Raw genomic sequence first — 10,689 nt, 5'->3', positions numbered from 1 at the left:
AAAAAATTAAACATAAATAATTGAATTGAAAAAAAATTTTTTTCACCGAAAACCACTAAAAAATTTCATAAAGCAGGTTTTAAAATTCATTTCATTACATTTATTTCTTCCGAATTTTGCATCAAAATTTATACATTTTGATAATTATATAATAAAAACTTTAATAAAAAAATAAATTTAAAGTTATAATTTTTAATTTGACTATTTAGCAGTTATTGGATAAAATTTTACCTAATTTAGGGGGTAAATTAGGTAAAAATTTATCCAATAACTGCCTTAGATTTAGTTATAAGGGGTTAATTTTAACTAACTAATTCATTTTTCAGATGAGAAAATAGTTCAGTTTGGTTGTTAAATGGTTTTTAAATTGCAAAAGGTTTAGACGCCTAATCTAATTACTATTAGTATTTTTTTACGTAACTATACACTCTACTTGTTGCTGTTGCTGGGAAAAGTATGGCGAAAGATCTAAATCATTTATAAATACGAATAAAAACTAAGAAGGAACAAATTCAGTTGTTTATCTTTCAAGGATATTAGGTGAACAACAAATGCTATCCACCATTTGTTTGTCCTGGGTGCAGAAAAGATCTTTGTAGACTTAAAAAGGGAGATTCGCCTCGTGATGTATTGGAAGCTAAAATATCCAAGGTTTATTTAATGGTTTTTAAGTCCTAATTTTTGTTATTCTTACTATATTTTGTTTACTTGTGAAAGTTCCTTTAACTAGGCTGAGTGGATCTTGAGGAGCTCTTCCAGTGTCATTATCACTCTTCAAGATGAGACAATTAATTTATCTAAATCTGAATCAAGTTAATGTTCTTTTTTCTATACATATCATGCATCTGGTTATCCTCTTAACTGCAAACAGAGCCGCCTTGAGGGAGGGGGGCACTGGATACATTTTACCTAGGCATATTGACAAAGGGAGCACATGCAACTCTCAATAAAAGATTTTATTAAAATTTTTAATAATCATGAAGAGCTCTAATCCTTGAAGAAATTTGAAACAGAATCTAAAAGACTCTTATTGCAATTAGAATTTATAACAACGGACTTTTGCTATTTTAAATTTAGAATAACAAATATTTGTTATTCTAAATTTAAAATAGCAAAAAAAAAACGTTGTTATTATCACTAAATGAATGTATCTTATTAGGCATTAATTTAGAAAATGTGTATGCATTAATATATATGTATGTTTATATTACTTTTATTTTAAATTAGTAGAGATATACTATAGTTTCACGTTCTTTTAAAGATATTTTTAGCATTTCGCAAACATATATGTATTTGAAAACGTATTATGTATATATTTGCTTTTTATATAAACACAGACAATATGTAAACAGTGCTCGGTGATAAGACAGATTATGTTTTCTTCTTACTACTGCCTAAATTTATATATGTAGTATATATTTATTATAAATTTATATATGTAGTATATATTTATTGTAAATTTATCAAGCGACAAACTTTCAAATGGGCAAATTATCAAGGAGCAAAAAAAAAAGGAAGATTACTTGCATAATTTAACAAAATTAATTTTAAACAAAAAATTTAAGACAAAATAGAAATTTTTTCTGTAAGATATTTTGTAAGATTTTTAGAATTTTAGAACGTGAAATGAAATTGAAATTTAAGTTAAGTTAAATGGAAATTTCACAATTTCTATTTCTTCTGCGTGAAAGGATTGATTGCAATGGCTCAAATTTAAATGTAGTTAAAATTCGAATTACATAACACTTACCAAAAAAAGGTTTGTTTTAAAACATGATCAATGTTATGTTACGTAAATCAGTCAAGTTACTCTCATTCCAACACTTTTTAAATATTCTTTCTTAATAGATTCCAAATTAATTTGATATTGTGAAATTGTGTAATTCTTTTTCTTTTTAATTCCTTTGAGAATTAAATTCTATATAAAAAATTCTTTTCGATTTCGAAACAATTTTATTTAAAAATAAGTAACACACATCTTAGAGTAAAAAAACGTCATGTCCAGTTTTCAAAAGCATGATTCAGGGTACCAAGGCAGAAAAAAAGCTGTAAAAAAGTTGCAATAGAATACAAGAACAAACGTACACTGAAAAAACGTGACTTCGAAAAAGTTCAAAGAAAAAGGCATCTAATAACTCTACGTCCGACTAAGTAGTCAAGGTATAGGTTAACCTATACCCCGCTTTGTGGAAGAGGGTTTTATCCAGAGTTGAACACGATTATACTAAACTAGTCATACTAAATGGATCACCTCAAAATACAGCTCTTTTTTTTGATGTGGAATGGTGGAATGAAATATAATTGCGAAGGCTAGGAGAAAAAAATTAAAAACCTCCAAAGTAATGTTCAACACAGAAATCACTACATCGTTTAGAAATCAGCTTTTGAAGCCTTAAAAAATCAGACCGGGATCGATTCAGAACTTGAAAAGTCAATAAGAAATGAGGCATCTAAAAGGTATAAAATTTTACGCTGCGTCCTAAAAGCCATTACATTTAGCTTCGAGAAATCTAAGTTTTCGAGGTGTGTTAGAAGTTTATGCTCATAAAATAATTTTAATGTTGCTTGGAATATAAATCTAGATGAAATCTTTATTTCAATATTATTTTCATATTTATGTTCATCAAACATGCTGGACGAGTATGATAATGATAGTTATTTAGCCACCCTTGAGCTGTCGGGGAAACACAATAAGACAATTCAGTTCCATCTAGAAGAAGACACCAAAACAAGGAACAAGAGTGCACTCTGTATATAATTCAATTCATTTTAAATTGTATTTCTATTTTCGTTTTATCATATATAACCAAGTTCAAACATAGAATGTTTATGTGCAGCGATAGTTAATACAAAAATAATTATTGTTTTCATTAAATTGTAATGTGATAGTAGACATACGGACGATAAACAGTGAAACTCATGCTTAATTCAATACAACCATCAATCCAAAATTTGGGGCACCGAACAAAAATTGACCCTTGGCACCAAAAAGTCTCTGTGCGGGCCTGACTGTAAACCCACCAGTGTAGTGGCTATTATTATTTCATTAACATTCCTACTTGGATTCTTCAAGCTGAGCAGGTAGAAAAAAAAGTATTTTTGTGATAGTACATAAACATTAACTATAAAAAATTATACTTAAGTACAAGTTATATTTAGGATGCTTCTGGAATCATAAAAAGTAAAAGTGAAAATATATTTACGTATTTATATTTTCAAACTTAAATCTGTTTTTTTAAATTTAACCATATAAAACCAAATTTTCTGACCAATTAATCATGTGTCTAATACAATTTATTGTCCTTAAACTAATTAAAATTACGCCAGTTTTTAACCAAAATATTACGTCCAATTCTGCTGAAAACGACTTAAAATAGTTAAACAAAAGAGGCTAAAAGGAAAATATATGGGATTTAAATTGGATCCAATAAAAACCCATAAAAATTCCATGCGCGACCCAGTTAGCTACCAATGACAAAATCATTAGGAAGTGGTAAGTAACTAGGTAGTAGTTTGATGGTACAGCGAAGTAAAGGTTAATCGTTACTTGTCCGTAAATATAATGTGACCCTGAACAAAATATGAATTTATTATAGTGTACAAACCAACTTTTTAGCGTCGCTAATCTCAATAATCCACGCAAGCATTACATTTCATTTTCCGATGAAATTAAACAAATTTAATTAAAAATACTTTATCATAATAAAATTACAAAAGTTAGATAAATATATACAATAAATAGTAAAAGTCGTATTTTCTGCACGACACTAGTATTGTACTCAAAACGTGTACACAATAAAATAAAAATAAAATAAAAAAATACATTCTAACTAACAATAAACAAGTGTATTAAAGAATAAAATAAAATAAAAATAAACAATAAAATTAAAAAAAAAAAGAATTATTAATCAAAAAATAAACATTCTAATTAACAATAAACAAGTGTAATAAAGAATTCTATCCTAACATAACAGATGATATAAAAAATCCAGATTTCAGTGATTTAATAACCAGATCATGCCTGCCTGGTTTTACTTTGGTTGCAACCGCTGCTACAATACTTCCGTATGCATATTTTTCTGTTTCTATAACGCGACTCAATTTGCTGTCTATGAAAAACATGGCTCCTCCAAAATTAGAGTATGAACCTATTAAAATCATCCACTCTTTCGATGGTGTTTGCTGATGTGTAGGAACATTAATTTGTATATGCAGCTCCTTGTTTGGTAACTTTGTACGCAGACCTTCAGTTTTATCTTTTCTTACTATAAAACCGTGTGCAGTTGAAATAACGTAACCATCATTTCGAACTACTTTTAGAATTTTTTTTAAATTAAAAGGAGTCTGACCATTACTTGGAATATTAAATGTAAAGCAAAGTGGATCACTAGCAACGAGGTCTGTTTTTGTAAAAACTGGCTTGAGCATAGGCTCTATTACAACCGGTTCCAGACTTATTGTCCCCGGTAATGATAAATAATCTTGTGATAAGTTAGAAAGAACGTCATCAATAACCTGAATGAATAACTTACGTATTAGATGAATGAGAAGAAATCCCATTTGAGCGTGTCCTAGCAAACTTGGGTGCGAAGAATCCTGAGCAAACAATTTACTAAACATTTTTTGTTCATTTAAAATAAGCTTGCGACAAACTAATTTTTTCCAACTAATTGACGGAATGCGATAGTACCTAGATAAATAGTTGGCTCCGTCCGATTCTAAGTTATTGCACTCTAACTCTTTTCGATAATCCTTTCCACGGAAAAAATGTGCGTAAAGTAACCCTGGTTTTCGCTTTAAACGCATAACACTTCTTGTAAGTATTTCAAGGGGCAAAGTCGGAGGAACGTCTCGATTATCAAATCTATGGTAATCATTAGCAGATAGCTCCCATATAACTAAATCTGTTGCATTACCTTGCACATAGTTATCAATGCAATAAGAATAAAAATCACTCCCTGTAGCGCCAATTGCATAATTATGAATCATCATTTTTGAACCAGTTATAGGTGTTACTGTTTTATTCCAATAATCTTGTAAAGCATAAAAAAATATTTTGCGCTCATTGTTATCTTTAAAAAGTGTTGCTCCTGCTGATATGGAGCCACCTAGCAATGCAACATTCATATTTTCGCCATTTATAGCTCTATAAAAAGCATTTTTCATTCGGTTTGATGGCTGACGCGGATAACGAATTGATCGATTAACATCTAAATAATGAAGACCAAGTTGCTTTAATGTCAAATAGCGGTCTTTGTAAATCCAGTCTTCCATAGGGTTATTCAAAAAGTTATCTTTTAGTTTCTGCAAAGTTTCCTCTGTAGTGGATTTAGTGTACGGAAACTTTATTACTTGTAAAAAACAGATTTTACACAGCACTATATGAAGATAATTCATTGCGATAATTTAATCCATGTGTTTCTCGCAATTTGTAGTTTATATCTAGTTTTTTTTATTTCTTTAGTTAACCATTGATAACTCTAAAAAAAAACTATTTGATGTAGGCTGTGAACAAAAATGCCGAAGAAATAATAAGTTTCATAAAACGGTGGACCGTTACTTAACTATGCCAAAAAAATTCTTAAACAATTAAGGTTTTGATAGGTTATGTTTGTTAACAACATAATTAATGTTTTGTAATAAAGTGTGAAGTGAACCGACGCATTTTTAAGTGTTGTGAAAAAAATACTGCAAGTATATTTCCACTTCTTTATAGCAACAGAGTTAATAATAATTACTTTAAACTTATAATTATTAACTTATAATTAAAGTAGATAATTGATAACATGGCAGTTTAGTAATGGAACTTGTTTGTGAAATGTAAGCATGCACGTAAATAGTTTTTCGGTTGAAAATGGCATTCAAAAACGCAGAATAACTGTATATAGCACTGATTTGATAACATAATTTAATATTTTTTAATTATAATGGGTCATTAAATTTTTATTTCAATAAACATTTTTAGAATTTTGCTTACTATTTTGCAATTAAATTTAAAAATGTTGTTTTTCATAAATATATACTTTCATAAACTTTTTCAAAATAAAAACAGCTTTAAATCATTTTTCAAAAACATAGTTGGAAATGTAAAAGTATATATTAAATATATATGTATAAGTATATGTAAGTTTATATAAAAATAAACATATAATAAGAATAAAAACAAACTTAGTAGCACTTGATTAATTTCTTGCACAAGATCGCAAACCAACATATCCTGTTTTCTCAAAAGAGAGCTTAGTATGACGTTTATTTATAATTCATGATTTATATATTTGAATGGTGTTTTTTTAATTTTTGGGTATTTTTTACTTTCTGCGTTGATACTTTAACCTTTTGTTGAAATATATATGATAAAATTAACATGACAAAAAAGCTTTCGATGACAAGACTTTATGGTCTTCTGAAGAATTCGGAGACTCGTATACGAATCTCCGTATTCTACATATGAATATATCTCATCTTGCAAATATTATACTATGTAAAAATTATTTTGTTGAATTTATTATAACTGTAAAACGATTTATAATGTAAATTGTGTAACAAAGCGAAACAAAATTTGAAGGAAAAAAAAATAAAAAACTTGACTGAAACGAAAAATTAAAAAAAAAAATTATGCTAAAACTTTATGCATTTTTGTTTTACTTGCTTTAAAAGTTGTCATTGGGTTTCAAAATGGTTATAAGTTTAAAAAAAGTTAATTTTATACGATTCTTAAATTTCAAAATAATTTTTAACAATGAACAATGTTTTTTTTTAAAACAAGTTTCAAAAATCTTTAAACATATTTTTAAAAAAGGATTCAAGAAATTGTTTGATAGTATGAAACAATATCACAAAAAAATAGCAGATTTTTTTTTTTTTTGAATCTTTCAGTTATGGAAAAGGTTTTACCATCATAGGGATACTCAAAGGAGGTACTCACAATCTTGACTGTAACAGATATAATAAAGAGGGGAACTCATGATGTAGAAAATACTACGTTGAATTCATGGTAAAGTCGTAATTATATCTCTTTAGGATTTCTTTTATTACTAGACATACATAGCTAAAACGTTACGGCCTTTTAAACATGATACCAGCATAGTTTATTTTAATAATCAAAAATTTTAAATATTTACAACAATCCGTAAGAAATTTATAGACTTTGGAAAAATCATAAATGTTCACTATGTTTAAATTATCAACGAAGATATACTGCTTGAGGCACCTCTATACCAACAGCCTCAATATACTCGTGCACATCTGCAATAAAATACAATGATTTAAGCATGTAAGTAAGTATATAATAGAATAGTAGAAGCATATGTGAAGAGAGTTTATTTCCGGTTATCGTTTAAAAGTTCTCTTTTAACTGATTTAAATGTTTAACAACTTTTGAACGTCGATTTTTGAACATGTTAACCGAAGTCGCGTCAATTACTATTTGCGGCAGGGTATTCCACTGCGACACACGCGTTTGTGAAAAATTATTCTCTTGGCATGCAATTGGTTACTCTTTGCTGTGCAAGTCGTTGATTATGACCACGCATAATATACTTTGACGACGATGGACGATTGAATGGTACGTGAAAGTTTCTTTTTGATTCTGTAGTTTTGAATTTTGTGGATCAGTCTATTGTGTGGAACTATGTCAAAGACTTTTGCCAGATCCGTGAGATTACGTCTGTAGCGTATCCCTGGTACATAATTCTGTTAAAAAATCAAGTGTTTCCAGAAGGTTTGTCAAGCACAATTTTTTGAAAACAAAACCGTGTTGGTTTTTTGATATGATTTAAAATCTGGTCTCAAACGAAACGCATCACAACTTTACAAGAGATACTAGTAAGTGAAAGTGGTCTGTAATTAAATACTTTTAGTTTGGAGCCCTTCTTGAACATCGGTGTTTTATTTGAGCGCTTCTATTAGTCTGCACCTCACCTTTAGAGAGTGAAGTCTGAAAAATAAGGTTAATTTTAAATTTTTATATACTATTTTTTGTACATTGTATAAATTTCGTTCATAAATTTTGTCTTTAATATACTAAAGTCAACAATTATCTTGCCTCATTTCTACCATATTCATATTTTCTAAAAATCCTACAAAGAACTATAACAGAGAACAATTCAGATAATAATTTACAGAGTTAATAATTATCTGAATTACAATAACCTACTATGCAAAAACCTATTCGGTTTTAAAAAAGGTAATTCAACTGCAGTTGAATTACCTTTTTTAAAACCGAATTGGTTTTTCCTCAGCTGAGCATGTCATTATTCAATTTGTACGCAACATTTCCGTATCCTTTGAAAAATCTCAATTTACATTAGGTATTTTTATAGACCAATCAAAAGCATTTGATATGGTTGACCATAATATTTCAATACAAAGAAATGAAATGGTACGAGTTAAATAATGTTTTAGCATGGTTTAAAAGCTATTTAACAAATCGTAAGCAAGTAGCGTATAATAATGATGGCCATCAATGTGATGTTTAAATATAACCTGTGGTGTTCTACAGAGTTCTATTCATGAAGGGTTGATATTTCTAATTTATGTTAACAACCTAAGCAAAGCCTCTAACCTGATAAGTATTATGTAAGCTGATGACACTAACCAGTTCCAATCCCGTAATGGTGTTTATAAAATTTTCTCAATTACTAATAATGAACTTAAATACAATTCTAAATGGTATCAATATCATAAATTAACGTTAAATACTGACAAAACTAAATGGATCTTTTTTTCATTCCCACTCAAATAAAGCTTTCTTTGATGAAACGAAAGTACTTGATGTCTATAGACATTAAGTATTTTTGCTTCTTCAAAGATGTATACAAACTTAACGTATACAGACGTAATAGACGTTATGCTTGTATACAATTTTAAGTCTTTAATGTTTTATGTTTTACTTATATGTGGTAACACAATTTATCCCTACCTGTTTTTAACAATCTTTTTACATCAAAACATTCAAATAAGTACTCACTAAGAAAAAATGATTTGCTGAATGAACCATTTTGTAGAACAAAGTTTTATCAATTTTGTATTACTTATTGCGCACCTTACCTTCGGAATAAAATAGTTTTGTATAATTTTGATCCTTTGATTCGTTTTCTGTTTTTTAAAACAAATTAAAAGATTTCATTCTAGCTATAAATGACATTTTAAGTTACTATTAATTTAAAATAAACTTTGATTTATAAAAATATTTATATTCATTGATTTATTTTGATTTATAACAGATTTATAGAGTTGACTTTAATACGTCTTTTTTTGTTAAAGCTTTTTTGATATAGGTCGTGATATTTGATATTTATTATTATGATCATTCTTTAGATTTAGATTTTCAGTTTTTATAGTAAAATTTATTGTTATTTTTTTATTATTTCGTCTTAAAATTGTAAAGGTTCTGAAGATAAGAGTTATATAAAATAGATTTTTATGATTTTTCTTTCAGAAGCCTTGTTTGCTTGTTTTTTTTAAATATAGTATGTATTTTACAACAAATGTAAACAGAATATAAAGTACTAATGACAAAATTTAAATTCTTATACAAAAAGAGTTTTTTGTCACATTCATTTTTTCTTTACTTATATCGAAATTATGATTTCTATTTTTAGTCTTACTTATTATCATATCATATAAGAATAAGCATATTGATATGAGTTTCTCTTAGAAAGTTTAAATTTATGACCTCCTATGTTACATTACTGATTTACCGGAGTTCAAGATTAGGCAACTTATAGAAAAAGGTTTTATCATTTTTTGTAGCAATATAGTTGACTCACCTTTATAATCTTAAATTCTTTCTAGACATCTGTCTAATTTTATATGTTTCCTATTTTTCATCTGAGGCTGACGAGTTTGTGTAGTATGAAGATAAACAGATTTATTCTGTATATCGCCATTTAAAATTTTTTTAATTATAAGTGCCCCTAGAAGTCCTTATGGTCTTAGCATAGAGCACCGCGGAAGAGCATTTGAAAGAAAGTTCTTTACCGATATTAGAAAACTTGCCCAGAGGTGGCGTTATATCACGGATCTCTGGCTTCTGAGGCTCGCTAACCACTGCACTGCAACTGCAAATTACTTAAAGGTAAAAATTAAAAGCTTGTAAAAAAAACTTTTCTTAATTGTGAAAAAAAAAATTAGAAAGCAAGAGCTTCAAGAAAAGTTTTCACGGGAAATTGTGCGGCCGTGGCGCAGTGGTTAGAGCGCTTGCTTTTTAAGCAAGAGATCCAGGTTCGAAACGAGCCTTGGACATATTTTCGCGTCACGGTAAGGAAGGAGGCGTGAACTTTCTGGTTAAATGCACTTCCGCGGTGCTCTGTGACAAGACCGTTAGGTCTTCTTGGGGCACCTAAATAACAGTATTAAAAAAAAAATAATAAAAGGAAACTGAGGGTTTGTATTGAAGAAAATAGCAAGTTTCATTTGCATTTTCATTCATTCGATATCGATATAAAAATGAGCGTTCAAAGTTTTGGCCGTTTATTATTTTTTAAAGTAGTGCCAAAAGCAGAACCTTCAAGAGAAGATTTTTTATTGAAAAATTTTTATTGTCCTATTGGCTTTTTTAAAATATTTGAATTATTTACTAACTGAGCTGATGAAAAGCCATTTAAGTATAAATAATCCTGCGTCAGTCACTTTGATACCCAATATTGATATCATAAACGATTCATATATAAAATATATAAAATGATA

General features: G+C 28.4%; 1 protein-coding gene and 1 long non-coding RNA gene across 2 annotated transcripts; both read right to left on the bottom strand.

The window, feature by feature from the left end:
• Positions 1-3,739: 3,739 nt before the first annotated feature.
• On the bottom strand, positions 3,740-5,528 carry LOC124809274 (uncharacterized). The gene has a single exon (XM_065793704.1). It carries the CDS (start codon positions 5,395-5,397, stop codon positions 3,958-3,960), a length of 1,440 nt encoding a protein of 479 aa, XP_065649776.1. The 5' UTR covers positions 5,398-5,528; the 3' UTR covers positions 3,740-3,957.
• Positions 5,529-7,084: 1,556 nt separating this feature from the next.
• On the bottom strand, positions 7,085-9,017 carry LOC136077780 (uncharacterized). The gene is made up of 2 exons (XR_010637272.1): positions 8,921-9,017; positions 7,085-7,936 (listed from the first exon to the last, which is right to left on the bottom strand). It is a non-coding gene; the product is annotated as an uncharacterized LOC136077780 (long non-coding RNA).
• Positions 9,018-10,689: the final 1,672 nt, after the last annotated feature.

Source organism: Hydra vulgaris, chromosome 03 (assembly GCF_038396675.1).
Source record: "Hydra vulgaris chromosome 03, alternate assembly HydraT2T_AEP".
Taxonomy (NCBI): domain Eukaryota; kingdom Metazoa; phylum Cnidaria; class Hydrozoa; order Anthoathecata; family Hydridae; genus Hydra; species Hydra vulgaris.
Note: the sequence above shows the minus strand (reverse complement) of the source record. Positions and strands in the feature narration are given on the sequence as shown.

What these genes read in the sequence shown, in the direction of transcription:
- LOC124809274 (XM_065793704.1), bottom strand. Translation starts at nt 5,397, where the DNA reads ATGAATTATCTTCATATAGTGCTGTGTAAAATCTGTTTTTTACAAGTA.